The following is a 23,989-nucleotide window of genomic DNA, read 5'->3' on the forward strand; positions in this document are numbered from 1 at the left end:
CTCCTATTGTATGGGGGGTGAGGACCTCTACTGTAGCCACGTGTTGGAATGAGCCGGAACTGGGGGGGTACCGGGGATGTCTTTTTTCCTTACTTCACAATGTCTTTATTGTAATAAGGAATGTTTGTGCATCATAAACATGTGTATAAAAGACGAAGCCCCAGAGAAACTTGTTAGAGCACCTCCTGAAGACACTATGCGAGTGTCCGAAATGACAGGCTCTCCTCATGAGAAATAAAACTCTGTTCTTGTTTCCCTGCTTCCAGCGCCCGTCTCTATTTGTTAATTGTTCAAGATGGGAACTAAGAGGCGTCTTGCGCCAGCAGCCTGGGCATCAGGAGCGGTATGGGCTGACTTTTCCACAATTGGCGTCCCAACGCGGGGTCCATCAGCGACATAAGGTCCGGTAAGAGAGGTCCAGACGATGGGGTGAACATCTAAACGATTGGAGTATACCTGCCTTGAGAGGGCCCTCGTCCGGCTGCCGATTGAATGAACTTCACCGATTCCGAACGGACCTCTCTCAAGTGACCTACTGTCCTGACTGGAATCCCACAGGAATGCTGCGGTAAAACCATGGAGAAAAGAGAACGATTGGGCACTGGAAAAGGGAAGGCAAAGAACTGCCCACATGGTCCGGTCCGGGTAAGGTTAAGTAGGACGTCTTTTACGTCCGATTGGTAGGATGGCTTTGCCCATCTGATTGATTGATTGATTGTAATTGAAGTATTGGTTGTCTTTGAGACATTTTCTATTTGCAAACAGCGATGAATAGGAACGTTTTTCTCTCTTTGCAGTTAGTAAAGGATAGGTAATGCAGACATTTGTCCCCTATTGTAATCCGTCATGCCTGTTTTTCTCCCCACTGATTGATTGATTGTCTGGACATTTATTGTTCAAGGAATAGTTCTTTTGAGGTATTCCCTGTTTGCAAATAACGTGGAATAGAAATATTCTGTCTAGTCTTTGCAAATAGTGAAGGGTAGGTAATGTGGACCTTTGTCCCCCGTTGTAATCTTTCATGCCTATCTACTCCCCACTGATTGGTAAACTAGTTCCACCCGGACCATTTATTGGAGGTAGGTCATCTGGCTCGACCGAAGGGTACCCCCAATAAAAGGACATATGCAACAATAACGAAGTAACCACTGTACCCTGTTAACAGAAACTTTAGCATGAAAACACGATAGAAAGGAATGGAAAATGAAAGAGAAAGAGAAAGAAATGAGAAAGCAAAGTCAGTAGGCCACTGATGAGTTTTTTATCTTTCGCTACAAAATAGGGAAACGTTAACAACAATTAACGATAAAACATACGATTACGCTAGAAACAAGAAACGTTAGAAATAAGCCCGTAATAAGAAACATGAAAATGATGAGAGAAGCCAAGCTTGACATCGCGGCGGCCACGAGGCAACTAGGCTTCGCCGCCACTCACTGCTCCAAACATGTCTGTCCCACTGCCTGCCACGCCCCAATAACGGTAACATGAGAAAGATGCAAGTCAGCAGACATCTGCCCCCATTCTGGGAACTCCCAAAGTGCAACAGGTCCGCGGCTACGCCCATCCGGAAGACGATATCTTCGGCACGTGTAGGGCGGGTCCTGCTGCCAGCCGTCGGCCGGAGGTCATCGCATAAGGTGGGCCTGAAGAAGAGCCGAGGCCGACGGTTCTTTAATAATGGCTGCGACAACCCGGGGGGGGGGGATGTCTTGCTCATGCCTCCGACCCCCCCCCCTCTTTCTTTCTTCAATAATGGCTGCGACAACCTGGGGGGGATGTCTTGCTCCTGCCACCGACCCCCCCCCTCGCATCTCCTGGTCCAGCCATGGCTTGATATGGGCTCCCCGTTCGGCCCTGAAGCGGCGCCTTGCAGGCCACCGGGGGGGATGTCTTGCCTATGCCTCCGACCCCCCCCCCTCTCTTCGCCTGGTCCGGCCATCATGAACGTCATCGCCGAGAAAAACGGCGTGGGGTGCGCTGGGAGGGAGAGGCGGCGCGAACGAGCCTCTCCCACCTCCCAAGGTGGCGGCCCCAGTGGCACCCCCAACGCTCCACTCACCCAACAAGGGTTCGCCCACTCGTAAAATGGCGATCCACCCTACAGGAGCGGGCCCGGCGTGAAAGGATGGCCCGGTTGCTCGTTGATTTTAGAAGCAAGTCCCACCATCATAAGTGTTCTCCTCGACTTTGAAGATTCTATAAGAACCACGGGGGCCCCCGACCCCCGCGGACACCCTCGATGGGGAATGACCGCCATGATTGCCCACGGAACGATGAAAATGTCGCCGCGAGACGTCGGCGCTCCCATGCTGGCGCCAGCCTCAGTATGAATGACTAAAATCCTGAAGACTGCAGTTTGGATCAGTTCCGGTGAAAACCCAGTATGACCCGGTAGAAAAAATTGTTGCCTCCCTCCCCCTTTGACTGATGGTTCATACTGCCGATCCTTTCTGTTGCCCTTTAACGGAACTTTTGGACTGCCGAAAGAGGCTCTGGGCCTACCACGAGTTGGTGGAGATTTTGACTATGCCTGGATCTGCCTGGCTGCACCCAAAATGGCGCCGGTACAAACAAAACTTTCAACTCCTTGTTGTACCCCGATTGCTCAGCCTTGGTGTCATGAGATATGTATGTAGTTTTTAAACACAGGGATTGATATAGGATGTGTACTGATTATATGTTCGGACAATGGATTGATATAGGATGTGTACTGTCAGTTCGGACAATGAATTGATATGGGATGGGTACTGATTATGTGTTCGGACAATGAAGGACAATGAATTGAGATGAGATGGGTACCGATTGAACATTCGGACAATGAATTGTTGTTAAGTTTTGGCGCATCATGATTATTGAAAGTTCGAATTTCAACGCTTATGATACTTGCTCACACTGAAGTTTCGATATGATTTTATTGCACTTGTCGCACTTTTTATGAAATTAACGACCACCGACTCCATTTAGTTTTCCACTACTAAGTATCCCCACATGTACAGTTCCAGCCTGCTCCGTGGCCGGCCCACGAGGTTGTAGACCCGTATGTGTGCACCGACATTCTTATTAAAGATTTTTGGAAAAAGCAAACGCAGTTGTCACGCGTAAATTGGTAAAGTTTCGAATAAATGACTACTATTTCCGATGTAACTAAATTACAGGTGGAATGGCTCAGCTCAATTAGTTAAGGGTTGAAAAATATAGTACGCAGAAATGTTGCAAATTTGAACGGTCCAGGTTTTTGGTTGTATGTGGTTTGCATTTTTGTACAGCCTAAAGCAACCGCTAAAAGATCCTGGTATTTAGCCTATACTTTATATGCTACCTGTATCAGGAAAATTGTTTTAAAAATACCCCTAAGTCACCCCGAAGGAGTGCCACTTGACCCCCCCCCCTGCACACGATCCGTAATACCGCACTTGGGCGACCTATGCTATCCACAGGCTTCCGATAATAATCTCTCCCACACTAAGCGGTCCACCTGGGCTTAAATGCCGAGTTGGCAGGGACTGCATCCGTGGAGATAGGCCGAGTATGTAGTAAGTAAAAGCCTTTTCGGGTTTATGCGCGCTAATGTGTTGTTTAAATGCTGCTCCCTCCCCCTTCTTCTTCCCTCTTTCTGCAGGTCACATCGGAACGTCGAGTAAAAAGTACGAAAAAAAAAATATAGTGGTCTAGCGGACGAAGAGATGGGAAAAAGGGATTCGATTATGGTATCTACACATGACAAACAAACGATGGGTATTTCTCTCCCTGAACTCAGCGCTTGGGAGGACAGCCTGAAGCGGAAAGTACGAAATATGACTTCGCTCGGCACCCCGAATAATATAACGAAAAATGACGTGCCCTAATGAATAAGCATCCTACATTTAACTAAATAGGGAAAGTTTAAGGAATATTTTGAGGTGAGGTTTACATTTAAAATCTACTACATCCTTTTTCGCACCCTCATAGACATGAAACTCAAAGCTACCCCATTGTTCTCCAAACTGACACCCACTGTTGCCTCAGCCTGGAAACACATTAGCCCGATCAGGTTAGTTCTTGACCAATTGCCAAAGGCGTAAGTGTGTACAACCAAAGCCACCAGTGAAGGCAGCCGATGATAAAAGAGAAGAAAAAGGTAAAAAGAGCTTAGGATGCTAAGGATGCACAACATACAGGAAGAGATCATTATGGCCAATAACTGTTCTATGTTTTGTCTTGGATTTTTGTATATAATACATGTACTGTCTCCCTCACCTGAGTAAGTGTGTACGTAATGTATGGATCTACGTCATCCCTCTGCCTGTGTTTCCGTATTACTTAACCCCTGCTGTTCTGTGTTGTGTGCGCACTGAATGGCCCATTATTGTACACGTTTCTCTCTCTCTTTCTCGCTCTCCCTCTCTCTCTCTCACTCTCTCTCTCTCTCTCTCTCTCTCTCTCTCTCACTCTCTCTCTCTCACTCTCTCTCTCTCTCTCCCTCTCTCTCTCTCTCTCCATGTCATACGTGTACCAAATGGTTCGTTTAGAGTGCGACTCTCTCTCTCTCTCTCTCTCTCTCTCTCTCTCTCTCTCTCTCTCTCTCTCTCTCTGAGGGTCCCCCTGTTCCCTCCTCCCTTGTGCGATAACGTTGTGCCCCACTGGCACACACCTAATTGGGCCTCTTCGAACACAAAGGTGTTCGGCAAATTTAACAGGAACTAAAACGATTGTAACTTGCCATATTACTACCTCTCCTTTCTGCAAAACGATAGAACCCGAGTTGGTAATGAAAGAAAGGACAGGTAAGACGACTGATGTCCCCTAATTTGGCCTTTTTATAGGGGGACTATAACGTCAATGGTCTCCTGTTTTTCAGTTCGTTAGAAATGCAATTCCCAATGCCCAGATTGCCTCACCCCTCTGCACTTAAGTGCGGATGTCCAAAGCGTCCTCGCTTCTCCCGATTGACCCCAGCTCCCTGTCCAAAGCGTCCTCGCTTCTCCCGATTGACCCCAGCTCCATATCAGCTATCACCGAAGCGTAATTGATGACCTTGATTAACGGTCACTCCCCAAGAAAAGCATGTTTAACCTCTGCCCCCTCTCATGATGATAACGCCCCTGCCTGCAAGATTTAGCCGACCCCGAAGGGAAATGTAAGATTGTCAGTACTTGGGTTAAAAAGAAAAAGGGCGAGTCTCTACCTAAGGACTCGATTTCGAGTTTAATATAATACACTGTTGATAGGAGTCCGATTTCTCTCAACGAACGTCACGAATGAACGCCAAATAGACTTACGAATTCAGTGGGAATGCCCCCCTACTTACTCCATAAGTGATGACTTCTGACTGTGATCGATGAACATATCCCCCACCCACTTAGGATTGGGGACGGACTTGAGATGTATAAATGTCTTCTCCTGCCAGTTTTTCTAAAACTTGTTTTGTACTCATTCAAAGATACAATAACCGGAGGAGAGGAGCTGGACGTGACGCACAGCCTGGCCACAGATCATGAAGCACGTGTGACCTCGACCAAAGGTGGAGTCACAGAGCAACGAGACGCGGGACGAGGCACCACTCTCAAACTCGGCAGATGAAGGAATGAAGGGCTGCTTTGAAGCCCTCGATTTGCTGACCCACTCGTGCCTGAAGTCCCCGTCCCTTTTGAGCCCGACTGATGGGCCTGCCTGCTCGTCATCCTTTGCTCCTTTGGTCCCTTGGTGTGTTCAAAGATCTGATCCCACTCCGCCCTCTCTTCCCTCAATTATTCAACAACATCACCCTTTTCGCATAACTTTTGACTCAGAAAAGAAGAGCAGCATTTAGATAGAATAAGGTTTTGCCACGGAAGAAGAAAGACACGCAGGTGCCCAGCATGAGACACCCCTAAGAAGATCAGTTAGGAAACAGGACTGTGATCTAACAGCAGAGGACTGATCGCACCCTGCAACGCGTAAGGATGGATCCGAGCTGGACCTATAGCTCCACCGCCGGTGCTCAACAGCGCCAACGAAAGAAGACGGACTACCAGAGCCCACCAGGGATGGCTCGCTGTTAAAAAGACATTGTGACGAAGACCCCCCTTTCTGAACTATCTACCCACCCCTTGACTTATTGCTTGTATCGAACTGAATTCCTCCCTCAGCCATTTTTGTACTGCTTTCAAAAAGGTTTCATCGGTCACTCATGTATTTAGTTTTCCAAAAGTCTCATATAGCACTGACAAGACCCGAAGGTATCAGAGCACTTTTTACTGTATGTTGATGTACATTTATACTGATACCAGTCGTGGTACTGTGTGGGTGTTGCCTAGGTATTCAATGTTTGCCACCTTTGTGTTCGCTCATTTCTAACTGTATGTGCCCTAAGACTTTGGACTTTAGAACTGAGCACTTGAATGCCCTCTATGAGATAGAAATACGTGGTCTTATGGGGATAGATCCGAATTGACAAGCTGGCGAGACATGTTAAAAGGGAGGACTGTGGAATTTTAGTTTGTGTACTGAACATCATCTGCGCCATCTTGCCCATTCCTCAGACTCACGTATGAACATACACGACAGCCATTTTAGGTACCATGGTCTCCCTGTTCACGATCGCTCGTCAGCGCACTTCCCTGACCCTGCAAGCATCCCCCATGCACCCTGGCTGCCCCCGCTCTCACATGCACAAGTCATGAACCCTCCCCTTCCGCATGACTGTCTCTGGGAATCACACCCCGCGCCTGACCAACACCTCCTTTCCTTCCATGAATACCCCTCTTTTGATAAACCCTTCCTCTACGCTCGATTGTCCACACTGATCCTTCCTTTCATGAATATCTCTCCTTTGATGACCCCTTCCTCTGAGCCCGATTGTCTGCACGGACCGCTGGTCATCCCTTAGCCTGAGGATACAGTTTATTGCCCGCTACTGTATGCACTCGCCCCTCTTCAAAGGAGCTACTATTGATCATGACCTCCCCACCCCTGAGATTCGATCAGGCGCACACATTCCAAAGAAATCAGCGGAACACTCAGCTGCGTGATAGCCCCCTCCTATTGTATGGGGGGTGAGGACCTCTACTGTAGCCACGTGTTGGAATGAGCCGGAACTGGGGGGGTACCGGGGATGTCTTTTTTCCTTACTTCACAATGTCTTTATTGTAATAAGGAATGTTTGTGCATCATAAACATGTGTATAAAAGACGAAGCCCCAGAGAAACTTGTTAGAGCACCTCCTGAAGACACTATGCGAGTGTCCGAAAGAACAGGCTCTCCTCATGAGAAATAAAACTCTGTTCTTGTTTCCCTGCTTCCAGCGCCCGTCTCTTTATTTGTTAATTGTTCAAGATGGGAACTAAGAGGCGTCTTGCGCCAGCAGCCTGGGCATCAGGAGCGGTATGGGCTGACTTTTCCACAACCCAGGTGCGGGGAAGACGCAGCCTCCACCCAGGTGCGGGGAAGACGCAGCCTCCACCCAGGTGCGGGGAAAGATGCTTCCTCCCGTAGGTTTAGGGAAGACACAGCCTCCACCCAGGTGCGGGGAAGACGCAGCCTCCACCCAGGTGCGGGGAAGACGCAGCCTCCACCCAGGTGCGGGGATGACGCAGCCTCCACCCAGGTGCGGGGAAGACGCAGCCTCCAACCCAGGTGCGGGGAAGACGCAGCCTCCAACCCAGGTGCGGGGAAGGCGCAGCCTTCACCCAGGTGGGGGAAGACGCAGCCTCCAACCCAGGTGCGGGGAAGATGCAGCCTCCAACCCAGGTGCAGGGAAGGCGCAGCCTCAGCCCCGGTGCGGGGAAAGCGCAGCTTCAGCCCAGGTGCGGGGAAGGCGCAGCCTCAGCCCAGGTGCGGGGAAAGCGCAGCCCCAGCCCGGTGTGGGGAAAGCGCAGCCTCAGCCCCGGTGCGGGGAAAGCGCAGCCTCCACCCAGATGTGGGGAAGACGCAGCCTAGACCCAGGTGCGTGAAAGACTCAGCCTCCTCCCAGGTGCGGGGAAGACGCAGCCTCCACCTAGGTACGGGGAGGACGCAGCCTCCACCCAGGTGCGGGTGAGACGCAACCTCCACCCAGGTGGGGGAAGACGCAGCCTCCACCCAGGTGTGGGGAAGACGCAGCCTCCAACCCAGGTGCGGGGAAGACGCAGCCTCCAACCCAGGTGCGGGGAAAGCGCAGCCCCAGCCCGGTGCGGGGAAAGCGCAGCCTCAGCCCCGGTGCGGGGAAAGCGCAGCCTCCACCCAGGTGTGGGGAAGACGCAGCCTCCACCCAGGTGCGTGAAAGACGCTGCCTCCACCCAGGTGCGGGGAAGACGCAGCCTCCACCCAGGTGCGGGGAAGACGCAGCCTCCACCCAGGTGCGGGGAAGACGCAGCCTCCACCCAGGTGCGGGGAAGACGCAGCCTCCACCCAGGTGCGGGGAAGACGCAGCCTCCACCCAGGTGCGGGGAAGACGCAGCCTCCACCCAGGTGCGGGGAAGACGCAGCCTCCACCCAGGTGCGGGGAAGACGCAGCCTCCACCCAGGTGCGGGGAAGACGCAGCCTTCACCCAGGTGGGGGAAGACGCAGCTTCCACCCAGGTGCGGGGAAGACGCAGCCTCCAACCCAGGTGCGGGGAAGACGCAGCCTCCACCCAGGTACGGGGAGGACGCAGCCTCCACCCAGGTGCGGGTGAGACGCAACCTCCACCCAGGTGCGGGGAAGACGCAGCCTCCACCCAGGTGTGGGGAAGACGCAGACTCCACCCAGGAGCGGGGATGACGCAGACTCCACCCAGGTGCGGGGATGACACAGACTCCACCCAGGTGCGGAGAAGACCCAGCCTCCACCCATGTTTTTCTCCTATGCCTTTACTTGTAACTGTGATTTTTGTAATCCTGTAACTCACTGATCCTCATGTAGAGCGCTCCAATACCTCTGGGTCTAGCCAGCGCTATATAAAACTGCAAATAAATAAATAAATAAAACACAGCCTCCACCCAGATGCAGGAAAGACACAGCCTCCACCCAGATGCAGGAAAGACACAGCCTCCACCCAGATGCAGGAAAGACACAGCCTCCACCCAGATGCAGGAAAGACACAGCCGCCACCAAGATGCAGGAAAGACGTAGCCTCCCCTTGTCCTGAAATTAAACAGGCTCTTTAAAGTTCAGGGTTTTATACAGACTCTCTAAGGGTCAGAAACGTGTCCAAGGAATGACACAGCCTCGTCCAAAGAGGGCATGTCCTCCGCCTAATTCCGGGCAGTGGCATAAGACAGGCCACCTTCGGAGCAGGGGTCCCTCCACACTCACCCAATAGTCCAGGAAAGTCGTGGTATCTTCTCATCCAGAGAAGAAGTTGTATCCTTGGGGTATGAAAGCATGTCAGATTGTCATATTTTACACAAAATAATGGAGGCCAGTGGAAAGAGAAACTTACAGGTGCAAAACAGATGGCTGGAGAGCACTGTAAGGATGGTGATATATGAAATAAATGATTGTGTCTATTAACATCAATGCCAAATTTAATTTTGCCGCTGCATGGAACTGGAATATTCAGGGTACATCAAACTGTCCAAAATCACTCACACATTTGATGTAGCTGGGAATAAGCAATAGACCACAATGTCTTCCTATTTTGGGGCTCTTATCTTTCATTTATGAAATGTTAGAAACATGTCACTGGTGGAAAATAAAATAAAAGATGTTTAATACTCGAGAAACTGAAAAGCAAAGCGATGAAAGATTTAGAATTAAAATCCAAGAAAAAAAATAGAATACTTGTCTGGAGTACCAGGAAATATAGCAATCGCGCATAGTATTTATGTTGCCCAGACATGGCTACATGTAAATATGAAGAGCTATGCAAAAAGTAGCTGTCATTATCATTATTAGAATGAACAAAAAGAATGCAAGTGGGTGGGGATGGCAATGGACTGGTGGCAGCCGTGAGACAGCAAATCCGAGAGAACCTAATGAGAGGAAACACAAAAACCTATGTGAAGCATACTTTCTGGTAATTTGTGTAGCCATACCTTAAACTTGTCTCCCAGGAGCTTGTGGACAATCTCCTCCTCCTCATTGGCAGTCTTACTGCAGAACTGTGAGAAGAGATTCACCCACCGATCCTTGTCCTTTGCCTGAAAAGGTAAACCCCAGAAGTTAGGCGAGAACCTGTTGTGTGGTCAACATGTCCAAGTGTGATGTGTACCACAGCAACGAAAGACCGCAAACTAGAATTAAAAAAAAAACATTAAAATGACAACTCGTATACAAAATACAGAACCACTTGTACAGACCCAAATAATGAGTCACAATTCCATTTATGCTCTTTTCACGTAGAAAACTAACAACTGTGCCCCACAAATCCACAAGAGCACAGAATACAAGCCCTACCACCATTAAGAAAAGAGAACTAAGAAGCAGGCCATTCCCCTTGCAAGTCAAATCGAAATCTCATTTTGATTGGAATCAGAAAGGGCATTTGGAAATGTCAGAGACTAACCCACTGTATTTGGGCTGAATTTTGAATAAATGTTTCACTTGCAAGTGTTTCACCAAGAATCCCAATGGAAAAAAAGCCTGAACTGGGGTTTCCCATAGTGCACCTGAGCGCTGGACCCAAAAGGAGGTAAAGTGCCTGCCTGAGATCCAAGTAAGGACTGAAGCCAAAATAATATTGTATGTCAAAACTCTGCTTGGCTTATTCCAGAGACCAGTAGATGATCATCAATTGTTTTGAAGGCTGTGGCAAAAATAGAATAAAATAAGGGCCAGTATGAACATCACCCACTTCACCCCCTAAGAATACTGGGAAGGGAGAGGGCCATCTATGCAGAGCTCATGCCAGGATGGGATTGAGTAGATCATTCTTCACTGCAGACCCATGGAGTTGGGAAATCGTCCCCTTCTAAGCAGAGTAGCAAATTAGGGTAACAGAACCATGGGAATAAAAGTGTTCAAGCACTTGGGGGATGAGAGACTTTTACTGAAAGTGCCACTAAAGCAGATATCTTATCAGGTTCCTCTCTTTTATACATCTCGCTGGACAGGTATCTTGCCGACAGCCGGAGCAGCTGTGCTTAGCACTGCTAGTTAAAGAGCCTTTTCAGTGCCTGATCACCATCATTGCACCATTGACTTACTGCAATCCCATGAGATCCTGAGGAGCAGCCAGTTTGAGCTTGAAACAAGCATTGGCAGAGAAAGGAGGAAATATACTGCTGAGGTGACCTCCCAGTACCCTTTTTTATGTTTGGTGCACTTTGAGCTTAAGCCTTCATAACCTTTTTTTTCCACACATGGTTTCCAGGCCAATTATGCATAATTATTTACCCACATGTTGGGAATTCTAAAGGTACCCAGGTTTGTGAATTCTAGGTCAGGACTGGAGAAGAAGATTACACTGCATTTTCGCTTCTCTTTATTAACAGCAGCCATTATGTGAACAGCAAAAAGACTTCGTTTCCCACAAACCTTAGGGAAGAAGTCAACATTCCAATAACAAAACAATCTCCAATCAAATAGAGGCAGGAACCCTTAATAATCCTCCGTTGCTGTCACCGCCCCCTCTTTCGTCTCTGCTCCGCAGCAGAGTTAAGTGCCTCCGGCTTTTGCTTCTATGTATGCTTTTTCTGTTTGATCTTTTGTTCAAGTGGTTAAAATTGCTTTGCCAATTATTGCGGGGCCACAGGACCGATAGTCGCTCCTCCATTGCCGCTATTTGTGTTGGTTTGAAGAACAGCGGCACCTGGGGCCTTGCGGTGTGGCGCGGCAGCCCCCTAGGGAGCTGCATCCTGTCAAACGACTGTAGCCTATTTGCTTCAAATACAGCAGTACAGCCGTATGCCTGGAGGTCCGACACGCTTAAGGAGGGTCTGTATTATTGGTGCTTAGCGAGCTTGGTGTTTACAATTCTTAGGACACTAGCCCAGGCGTGTCCCTACCCTATTGATTGCACAGGGTGCATAGTGTCATGAGGCCTAGCAACCCTGTCACTGGCCCCAAGGGTTAACATACTGTGCAGGGAAGATACCACTTGTTACCCCCTCAGTTGACTGGCTTGAGATCCCAGCTTCTTTATTATTAGTAAGCCTAGTGCCTAGCCATTCACTAGGAGGAGGAGAGTGCGACATACCTCACCATTGATGACCGCTTCTGTGAGGTCGTGGACACTTCTATATCTAAAGAAGTTCTGCAGGCGGCCCCCTGGAGAGGAAATTGCAGCAATACGCAGAACGCGGTTTTAAACCCCTCCCTGGGAGGGAAGACACCCTAGGGTTTATGTCCCTAGTACCTCTGGGAGGGCCCTCCCACCCCCACCAACCCCACCAGCACCACTCCATAAACTAAAGTGTCCTCAAAATGGACAATGTAGCAGCAATCCTCTACATAAACTATCTTGGGGGATCGTGATCCAAGAATTTGTTGGATCAGGCCCGAACCCTTTGGGACTATTGCCTAGAGCATCCGATCTCGGTGTCAGCAGAACACCCACTGGGAGCGGTCAATCAGGTAGCCGATTGACAGTCCTGGCACATTTAGGATGCAAGTCTCTGGCACTTACACCCATCAGTGTTCCAAGCACTTTGCGTAAGATGGAGCCAGTATACGTGGATCTTTTTTTGGCTCGCCTGAACTTCCAAGTCCCAAAGTACTTTAGCTAGCGGCCACGTATGCTTTCCTCCAGGAGTGGCAGCAGGAACAGGTATATGCCCTCCATCCATTCACAACGAGCATGCGCCTCTCAACCCAGGTCAGTTGAAAAGTGGCGGACATCGCCCTAGGGACCCCCATCTGGAGATCGTAAGTCTGGAATCCAGTTCTTCTAGACAGATTTACAAAAAATATTTTATCATAGGTCCATCTGACCTTCCTGGTCGCAGGGATGTATAGAATACGTTGAACACGTGATGCTCAGAGCCAACAACTAAGCTGCAGCTTGCAATGATTTTTCACTGTATACTGATCACACATAAATTAATTGGGCAAAATCAAATGAATGAAAAATGGGTATGAAAGAAACCTATGCATTTTTTTTTAAAGGTACCCAAGATACTACGTTTAGGAATAGTGGCCATTTGTACAAGCATAAATTTGGGAGTTACCCATACTAGCATATGATTCAGAGGGCATTTTGCAAAATGTGTTCTTTCTTGCACACTGGCTTAGGTTTAGAAGCAAAAAAATAGGGAGAAATTCAATTGATAATAAAAATGCTCTACTATTCTGTATCCCAGATGAAAACGGTAGCCCACTTGTGTGGATAGGCCTAGCACCTGAGACAAGAAATGCCCCGAAATGCCATATGGATACACAGTTTTTGCCTGAAAAATGGATGCATTTTGGCGATGTGGATAGCGGTGGTCTTTGGGTCCGAGTCGGGTAACACCCAATGAAATTTATTAACCCATAACATTTCTGAAAACCCGACACCAAGGGAATTCCAGGGTAGTGTGACTGACATGGATTGCATCACTTGTGTGGTTGGCCAGATTACGCAAGACAAAAATGCGTCAAACCAGGGACCATGTGAAGACCACATTGACATCCGATGGTCCCAGTTTTCATCTTTTCTGTCGTGGGTGATGGGCCTACCCACACAAGTGGGGTATCGATTGTAGTGGGAGAAGTGGGGGAAAGCTTGGTGGTAGGAATGTTCTCGATCACTGCAGATTCTGGAACTTTCCTTTGCAGAACATTGAGGAAAATGCACGATTTTAGCCCACAAAATGGAATGGTGTATAGGGCATTCTCAGTAAGAAAATGTAGGATTCACACAGCAAAACCACCCTGTATTCGCATGAATTTCTAGATTTCAGAAATGTCAAGGGTTGGTAGGGTTTCCTGATCAGCAGCTGACCCAGAACCTGAAGAGTGCAGCCAATCATCATGGCAAGTGAGTGGAAATTGGAATTTGCTGTGTCAGCCCATATGTCAAAACTATGCCCAAAAGAATACAAATTTCCTCTTGGTTGCCATGGTGATGGAGCGCTCTAGGCTTGGGGGAGCAGAAAGACTGTGGGGCTTTAGAAGTGGAGTTGCAGCCCTATATCAGGATGGGCCGACCACCACCATTCATTTAATATCCCTGGCATTTAGTTTTGTTTTATACCGCTCTGTGGGCAGAGTATTTACCTGCAATCATCCCCTCAGGGAAGGGAGGGCAGGAAGACTGTTGGGAATTAGAGGTGGGGATAAAGTCTGATGCGGGGCAGCTGCTCTCCAGCTACCTCTGAGTAGCTCACATGTGTGCAGCACAGACTATCTGGGATGGCCTGGGGGTGTTGTGCATTTTTAACGACAGGTTCACTTTACCAGAATTTGCTTCATTAGACTTGCAGTCCAAGTAGAGACAACAAACTGTCCCCCAAATATGATGCCTCATCAGCTCGGTTTGTACTACTGTCTTCTAAATATCTCTAGCGTGCATTTAGTGCACTGAGAAGTGATTTACTGCCCTCGAGTAGGATGCGGAAGTTTAAAAGAAACTTTCAATTTACAGAGTGCTGCACTGGCGACTTTCAGGAGCGCTATGTTTGCATAATATGCCTAAAAAGTGCTGAAATCATCTTGCATGCTCTGAGCTGGACACATGCATTCCCCACCTCCCCTAGAAACGCGTCCGCCTACCTGCTTCACAGTGGCAACCATTCGCGCCATCAGCATGATGCTTGCAGTTTCGGGAGGGAAGTGAATATTTCTGTCAGGGAACGAATAAAAGAAAGAAAAGAAAACATAGCTGCACAACTGGAAAAGCAAAACAGTTACCCGCTTTTATTTTCTGAGCAGCAATACAGAGAATGACAGCCCTCCATTTTCTTTCAGCAGTAAAGAGTTGCTGGACAACAAACCCAGTATGGCTACAATACTTGATGTTTAAAAAATTAAATAAAACCCCAATTGAGATATCTCACATTAAAGACTGCCAGGGGGCAATTGAACACCAAATTATCAATTCCTCGGATAACAAAGAGTGCTTTTGTTCATAGAGGCAGAATACAAATACTAGCTTGCCTTTACAAGTCTGCCGTTATCACAATGAAGGCTGTTTATCTGAAGACCTGGATTAAAGGATCGAATTGGATATCATCTGTGAAAAGGTCCACTAAAGCTGGAGAGACTACAGAGAAAGGCCACAATGCCTGACCAGGCCCCTGCTGCTCAGGCAGAAGCAAGGGAGATTGCTTTAGTAATAAAAAAGCATATCCATGTGGATCTCAACTGTTAGATGGGTTCAGATAAATATCTGGTCCTTACACACCCCCACCTTTAGTGACATCCACCAAGAAAAGAAAGAGAGGAAATCTGTAGGTATGTCACGGCATCAGAATAAAGGTCAGGAATCGCTACTGACTTGGGCAATGTAATGGACAACTACTGAGGAGGCAAGCTGTAGACTCTCGAGAGAAATAGCTGATTTCTTAAAGCACAGGATGGACTTTGTAAACATTATACTAGCAGGCTGCTCTCAGGGTCTCTCCAGTGACAGGACACCATGGCTGAAGTCAGGTGGCAATGGCTAGGGAAGAAAGTAAATGGATTTCCTCAACATGAATATAGCATAGCACCACCTTGCTTTTAGGTTCAATGACAAAACGCGGTTATGCGTCGTTTCTAAATGGTCAACTATGAAAAGCAAATAAATAAAATGAATGGCCATGAATCAACTGTGTTACTAAACGTTCATTTAACAAGGTAAGTGGGTTGCGATGTATTGGTAAACACTTTTCACCGAACATTGGCACAAAAGGAGATCTTTGATGCCCTGCTTCACGCATGGTAACGAGGATCCTAGATGCTGGAGAGGAAAGCTCTGGAATGCAAAGACCCTTCATTCTGAAAGGGTATCAGCAGTGAAGACATGGGCCTTCCTCACCTCTGAGCAGGTCTGAAAGATGCAGATACAGGCACCGGTGCCCGGTGTGTGGGAGAAACAAGGACGTAGTAAAATCAAGGGCTGCTCGAAAAGGTAAAATCAAGGCTGGTGGAAAGGGACTGAGTCTGACATGTGTCTGAAATACAACTAACTATAATGCCGCTGGGAAGAAAAAGGAGAGCAATTGATTTTAACTAAAATACAAAAGAGTAGAAAAATTAATTTCCCAGGAAGCTGAAAATGGTTCTATTTTGTTAGTCCCCCTGGTGTCTCTGCTGCTGTCACAGCCATGCAAGGATCATTGGTGGGAACAAGTGAAATTCACCTACCTCCAGGCCTCCTGAAGTTTGTTCAGAGGGTGTTTTGGGTCCTCGCGGGAAGCTCCAAGGCAGAGTGCTTTGTGATACTGGTCATAGGCAGATGTCTGGCAGGAGGCACTGCAGTATACCACCTGAATAAGATAAAAAAAGCGTGTACCGTTTGTGGTCAGCCCCAAAGAACTGTATTCAGGAGAAGCTAGAATACTCCACGCTGGAGCACAGAAGCATGTAGGTCACCCTTGTGTAGTGCTGGGTATGTAGAGTCTTATAGAAAAGCTATATCTCTTTATACAGTGCCTGTGAAGGACAGGATTCAAGGAATCCACGTTTGACATAGTAGTGCATTCACTAGTGACTTGATAGTCTCGGTGCGGGGAGCTAGCGTCCTGAGGCGGAAGCCGGGACATTTAGAATAAAAAAACTATAGCGAATCAGGCACTGTTTTGACACTGTTTTAAAAATTGATTTTATTTCTGACGCGATTCAGCTAAGCACACTGGTGTTTATCTGTGCCTTTTGTAACTTTGGATTTGGTGTTCTGGGCACTCGAACCCTCGTCTGGAGGCGATCCGCTCCGGAGGGTGCCGCCATTTCGGGTTGGGAGCCGGCCGAGCAGTGCAGTGCTCCGCCCCTCCCGCCCTTTCTTCTTTAAAATCGTGACTCTTCTCGCATGAGACTGACTTGATAGTCTCGGTGCGGGGAGCTAGCGTCCTGAGGCGGAAGCCGGGACATTTAGAATAAAAAAACTATAGCGAATCAGGCACTGTTTTGACACCGTTTTAAAAATTGATTTTATTTCTGACGCGATTCAGCTAAGCACACTGGTGTTTATCTGTGCCTTTTGTAACTTTGGATTTGGTGTTCTGGGCACTCGAACCCTCGTCTGGAGGCGATCCGCTCCGGAGGGTGCCGCCATTTCGGGTTGGGAGCCGGCCGAGCAGTGCAGTGCTCCGCCCCTCCCGCCCTTTCTTCTTTAAAATCGTGACTCTTCTCGCATGAGACTGACTTGATAGTCTCGGTGCGGGGAGCTAGCGTCCTGAGGCGGAAGCCGGGACATTTAGAATAAAAAAACTATAGCGAATCAGGCACTGTTTTGACACTGTTTTAAAAATTGATTTTATTTCTGACGCGATTCAGCTAAGCACACTGGTGTTTATCTGTGCCTTTTGTAACTTTGGATTTGGTGTTCTGGGCACTCGAACCCTCGTCTGGAGGCGATCCGCTCCGGAGGGTGCCGCCATTTCGGGTTGGGAGCCGGCCGAGCAGTGCAGTGCTCCGCCCCTCCCGCCCTTTCTTCTTTAAAATCGTGACTCTTCTCGCATGAGACTGACTTGATAGTCTCGGTGCGGGGAGCTAGCGTCCTGAGGCGGAAGCCGGGACATTTAGAATAAAAAAACTATAGCGAATCAGGCACTGTTTTGACACTGTTTTAAAAATTGATTTTATTTCTGACGCGATTCAGCTAAGCACACTGGTGTTTATCTGTGCCTTTTGTAACTTTGGATTTGGTGTTCTGGGCACTCGAACCCTCGTCTGGAGGCGATCCGCTCCGGAGGGTGCCGCCATTTCGGGTTGGGAGCCGGCCGAGCAGTGCAGTGCTCCGCCCCTCCCGCCCTTTCTTCTTTATATGGCCCCCCTCATGAGGAAGCGCAGCGGACGAGCGCAGCGGGCGCGCCGGCGGCGCGCCGAAGGCTCGCCAAAGGCGAGCCCGTCTGCGCTCGTCCGCGCCAGACCCGCGCCCAGGGCCAGTCCCCCTGTCGCTCCCACACCCTACCCATTACCCAGGCTTGTCTACAACAGAGACACGCTCCTAGCCATAAACATCGTACATCCATGTAGGGACGGCAATATCTGGGATCCCGGGACCAAACACCTTCCTATGCCTTCCCACTGCCCCAAGTGCCTGTCACCATTGCTCAAACCTCTCTGGCTACCAATTGCTCAACTAAGAGACCAGTCTTCCTGCTCTACAACCAACTACCCACTGGCAAAATGCCTCCTCCTCAATACGAGGTCTCTTGTTAAGCACAGCTTAGAAGTTGCCGAGTACATTCAGGATACCGGCATAAAAATTGCATTTATCACGGAAGCCTGGACCGATGCAGCATCAGGTCCAGATATAGTGAAAGCCACCCCTCAGGACTTTATCTGCTACACCCAAAATAGGGATAAGAGGAGAGGGGGCGGCTTAGCCATCATATATCACAAAGACATCAGAGGCTCCTTTCAACCCGGTCCCTCTGAACTAGACGAATCTCTGTTGTTCAATTTTACCCTCTCTAATCACCAGTCCTTTACAGGATGCCTTGTTTATAGGCCCCCGGGCGAGAAAACTAGATTTCTAGCAGCCTTGAGCAAATTACTAGAAGCAGCAGCCTGCTCCCAAAGATTCACTCTTCTGGGTGATTTTAATTTCCATCTGGAATGCAAGACATCTCCTGACACCCAGGAACTAACTGACCTGTTGGCGGGGATCGATATGCTACAACTAGTAACTGATCCTACTCACAGAGCAGGACACACACTAGACGGGATCTTCTCTAATCAAGTCCATCTGAAAGTCTCCTCTGTTCTGCCAGTCTCTTGGTCCGACCACTCAGCAGTTCACTTCTCTATCCCTCTCACCACCCATGAAAAATCTGTTAACAAGAGAAACAACCCGAAACTAGTGAGAAAATGGAAAAATATCACTGGGGACTCTCTAGACAACACATTAAACAACACATTGCCCCTTCTCTCAAACACCGTGGAGGAAGCAGCTAAGACCTGGCTGGACCGGGCTTGCCTTCTCTTAGCTCCCCCCAAAACCATCTACTCCACTCGGGCCAAGCCTGCCGCCCCGTGGTTTACAAATCAAATAAGGGAACACAAAACCAGGTGCAAAAAACTTGAAAAAATCTGGCGCATGCACTATAGGGAATCGGACAAAAAAACGCTTAACTCGGAACAAAGACGCTACAAGGAATCCATCCTACAAGCGAAAAAAGCCTTTCTCACGAGTCAGATAGAAGACGCTACTAATACCCCTAAAGAACTCTTCCTCACGGTCGCTTCCCTAGCAAACCCCAAACCCATTGAAATTCCAGCAAGCCTCCCACTCTGCGAAAGTTTGGCAACCTTCTTTCGTGAAAAGGTGGAAAACATCTTTCTCCCCCTAGACAGGATAGTGATGACCTCCTCACCGAGAGAGGCCCCCGATCCCGCCAGACCTGAACCCATGCTTCAATTTTTCCCGCCCATTACGGAAAAAGAAGTGAGCAGTCGCCTACTAAAAATTAAATCAGGCTCCCCTCATGACCCCTGCCCCACGACAATAACTAAACTCGCACCAGATGCGATTGCCAGGGTTCTCACCCCCCTCTTCAACCAGATGTTGGAGAAAGGGGAATATCCCGCTAGTTGGAAGCAAGCCTCCATCCTACCCCTGCTCAAAAAACCCAATCTTGATATCACGGAGATGAACAATTATCGCCCGATTGCCAGACTCCCCCTCCCGGCCAAAATAATAGAAGGTTACCTGAACGCACAACTTAGTGCCTTCCTGAAATCAGCGGATGTACTGGATTCCTCCCAACACGGCTTTCGAGAGGGGCACAGCACGGAATCCGCCCTGATTAAATCTATGGAAGATATCAGGCAGGTGATGGATGCAGGGGGCAGAGCAGCCCTGATCCTATTGGATCTTTCTGCGGCCTTCGATACGGTCCACCATAAGCTATTGGTGGACCGGTTGAGGGCCTGTGGAATTCAGGGTAAGGCTTTAAAAATCTTACAAGCCTTCCTATCTGATAGATCCCAGACAGTGGCGTTGGGCAGCTACGAATCTCAACCCTTTGTACTTCCCTGTGGAGTCCCCCAGGGCTCCTCGTTAAGCCCAACCCTTTTTAATTTCAAAGTATGTTTATTGAATTTTTCAGAACAGAAAAAGAAAGGCATGGCATAGCTAAGCACAATCAACAAGCAGGTTAAGCGAGCGAGACAGACAGACACGTCTTCTCTTAATGTATATGTGTCCACCCTCGCCCCGGTGATTCGATCGTTCGGCTTTCAACTCACGGCCTACGCCGACGACACTCAGATTGTGGTGTCCCTCCTTCCCGGCAACACAGAAAACACCGCCGATAGATTCAGAAACTGCATGCTCGAAGTTGGCCGCTGGATGGCACAAAGCTGCCTTAAACTGAATTCCTCAAAGACCGAGGTTCTGCTCTTTGGTGACAGAGACAACTTTTGGTCCCCGAGATGGTGGCCAGACGAAATGGGACCTCTCCCAGAACCGGTGGACAAAGTGAAAAATCTCGGTATTCTGGTGGACACCACCCTGACCTATAAATCCCAGGTGGGTGCCCTCTCCTCCTCCCTTCACTTCATACTCAAAACCATCAGGAAAATTTTACCCTACCTTGATAAGAAACACAGGAAAACAATAGTCACTGGTCTAGTGCTCTCACGCCTAGACTATTGCAACAGCCTGATGTTAAATGCCCAGCAGAGTATACTGAATAAACTCCAACTTCTGCAAAATGCAGCCGCCCGCCTAATTACTGACACACCCAAATTTGCCTCAGTATCTCAGGAGCTGGTTAACCTACATTGGCTGCCGATTCGTAAAAGAATCACTTTCAAGGCAGTATGCATGGTCTTCAAGGCCCTCCATGACTCGGGACCTAGGCACTTGAAATCTCTTTTCTGCTGGCATAAACCAGCAAGAACTTTGAGGTCAGGACAACTGGCTCTGGTTAAGGTCCCCAGAATTAAAAAAGCTCGCTGGGGAGGCAGGAGCTTTTCTCTTGGGGCGGCTGAGGCCTGGAATAAACTTCCACTTGCGCTCAGACAGACCCAGAATCTGATGGCCTTTAGAAGAGGTCTAAAAACATGGCTCTTCACTCAGTAAGCACGCTCCGTTACACCAGTCTATCTTTCTAGCGCCAGGACACCTCCGGGTATTAGAGCGCTCTATAAATATGCAAAATAAAATAAATAAACTAGTTGCAGGAGTGCTACAGGGCAACATCAAAAGCGTTCAAAACTCTTAACAGCATTAAGACGTAATGTGCATTTGGAATCGCTTCTTCGCGCTTACAAGCAGCTGACCGCGTTCGAACGCACAAAAAAGCTTTTGCTGAACTTGACAACTTCAATAAACAACATATCAACTCGACCTGTTAGTTTGCAATTTTCAGCTTCAGGACACAACAAAGGAATGCATCGCTGCAGCGACACATGCAAATTCATAATTATTCAAGTCCTTTACATACCCACCAAAAAGGTGACTGTGCAACACTTTCAGAGAAACTTATAAACAGATTTAATGGCAGACATAATGAGGCAGTGCATCTGAGCGATGGGTGTAAAGAAAATGAGCTAATGAGAAGTCTCCAGAGAGGACCCTTTTCAGCAGTCGCTCCAAGCATCCTGTAAGCATTAATCCACAAAGTAGACACACCCAAAAATATTGGAAATGCGACCATTCATCAGGAATAATAATAATAATCCACATTTGTAAAGCGCACAATCACCCGTAAGGGTCTCTAGGCGCTGGGGGCCGTCGGGAAGATTAAGCAAGCTATTGCCCAGAGTCACATGGTGCTGGGCCGGATGCCGCCGGAGCCGGGGATCGAACCGTGATCCCCAGATTCCGGAGTCAGTCACCCTGGCCGCGGCGCCACACCTCTTCTTAAGCAAAAAAACTACGCCAATAAAACACAAACTATTAGGACATCTCAAGAACACAATATTTAACTTGATCAGGCTTATTTACTAATAAAGCACAACATACACCATCTGAGTGACCTCTTGGTGAGGAGTTAAAACAGATTTAGCAGCAGATGTAAAGATAGTAAAACTGCAGGTAGATTCACATAGAAATGGAGCAGTTGCTCTTACTTAAACAGGAATGATTTAACTGCTTTCCTGGAAGCCAGGTTGTTGGAAACGTTTCTCAAGAATGCGCGCAGGTCATTTGGCTATTTAACCGCTTGGTTAATGAAGCATTCGTCTCCTCTGCAAGGTTTGTTTATAAGTAGGACGTCCGACAGAAAAAGCCCTGATGGCCTGAGTGTTATACAGGCACCAGTGCTTCAGCGGCTGATCCCATCGCAGGTGCCATTTTGAAGTTAAATGTATGCACCAGGTAGAGTTGTAAACTTAATTCTTAGATCACGAGGCACCCAGTGCAGGCTCCTTCTTGCTGGTGATACTGATTTGTATTTCTTATGGTAACAGACAAGTTCTGCAGCATACTTCTGGATGCATTGGAGCCTGATGATTTCACTCTTATGGAAGGCCTCCATTAAAGACACAGCAGTAACCCTCCGATTTCTTCAATGCGGTCTACCTCTCACTGACAACCTCCATACTTACATTGTCACTGCTCTTCTTATTCTTTCACCCCAATCTTTCCCTTTACAACTCTTCCTACTCCTCATCATGTTCTTTTTATCCTTCCTCAACTTCTAGGAGTCTCCCCTAGGTCCATGGGAAAATCTTCATCGAACACACAACTAAGAAAATGGAGCACTCTCACCCAAACTTGTAAAAATATTTAATCAAAATTCTAGACACATCGAACACTCGTGAGTTAATAGAAAGCAGAAAGATCCGAGCACTCTAGAGTGCCCCAGCTGTTGGGAGTTATTCCAAACCACTTTGTGTCCACTGCTGAGCTCCCATTATCAGCCAGTCTCAGCTGTGATGTTTATTTTTCCTATATTGCAACATAAAACTAATTGTTTTAGCAGTATAATGCATTGATCATATCTTCGAATTAATAACAGTGAAAACAAAACCTTTATATTCATGCACTGTATGCTCTTAATGACTGGCAAAAACCCACAGTTCAGTCAACCTTATTCTCACTTCTCTCTTCTGATGCTTACACAGTACCTCCGTCCCCTTTGAATCTAAACAATGGCTAACTGGACTTGAAGGTGATTCTTGCAGAGAAACTACAAAAAAAAAAAAAAGAATTTCACTCAAGCACTGCAAGGTAGGAAACTAATATGCAACTTAAAGCTGCTCTTCCTACAGATACCAAAATTGCACTGACATCAGCCTCAACCCTTGCTTTAAGAAGCTTAGATCCATCAAACACAATTAATCACTCACCTGACAGTTAGGACAAACTTGGTGCAAGTCTCTTCTGATTTGGCACTGCTCAGGGTGAGGTAGGACAAGAAAAGCATTTCCGGACAACCGCCGCGCATTCTCTTCTGCTGTCTCCAGTGCTCGCAAGCAGTGATCACAGGCTGCAAATGAATAAGGTAAGCACATGTTGAGACAGAGCAGACACAAAAAACACAATAATGTGCCCACCCCACACCACCAAGCTGGTACTTGATTTAGGCCTACTGTCTTAGTTATCAAGATGCAGCCTCATGCAGCGTCATGGCTATAAACACTCAATATTATGTACAAATGAGAAATCCAGATCGCAATGGTATAAATGGAAAATTAGGACCTATTCTCCTCATTTCACTGAAAATATTAACCAGACATACAATGTTATCCCATTGGAGGCACAGGATTTTAACTTGCAGACAAGCTCACTATCTCTGGGGGTTCTCAGGACCCCTGAAGACAGGATACCATCTAAAATCTATATAAAAAAAAGAAACGAGACAACAAGCTTTTCCATCTATGCACCCAGGACCTGGAACAACACCCCCATATCCAGCATGACTACCCCAATTAATTAATTAACAACCCAGCTACCTTTCTTATCGCTGTTTCACTTTGAGACTAGTCTTGAATATGTACTGAGCGTTGCTGCCACTTGTACAGGTCTGTGCTACTGAAACACCACATACATAAATGTAAAAAACTAACCGAGAGCCTCCACATTTCAGAAGAAATTTCTAAGAACAAATC

At 47.9% G+C, this 23,989-nt stretch overlaps 1 protein-coding gene across 1 annotated transcript in view; it reads right to left on the minus strand.

Annotated features, from left to right (window-relative positions):
* The window catches only part of SMYD5 (SMYD family member 5), a 186,940-nt gene that overhangs the window by 141,513 nt on the left and 21,438 nt on the right, over window positions 1-23,989 (minus strand). The window contains exons 3-6 of the mRNA XM_078674483.1: window positions 23,228-23,367; window positions 16,130-16,251; window positions 14,555-14,624; window positions 9,958-10,062 (exon numbers count right to left, since the gene is read on the minus strand). Of these exons, the coding sequence (XP_078530609.1) occupies window positions 9,958-10,062; window positions 14,555-14,624; window positions 16,130-16,251; window positions 23,228-23,367 (437 nt within the window). The remainder of the gene's footprint in view (window positions 1-9,957; window positions 10,063-14,554; window positions 14,625-16,129; window positions 16,252-23,227; window positions 23,368-23,989) is intronic.

The sequence above is a fragment of the Lissotriton helveticus genome, chromosome 2_1 (genome assembly GCF_964261635.1).
Source record: "Lissotriton helveticus chromosome 2_1, aLisHel1.1, whole genome shotgun sequence".
Lineage (NCBI taxonomy): Eukaryota > Metazoa > Chordata > Amphibia > Caudata > Salamandridae > Lissotriton > Lissotriton helveticus.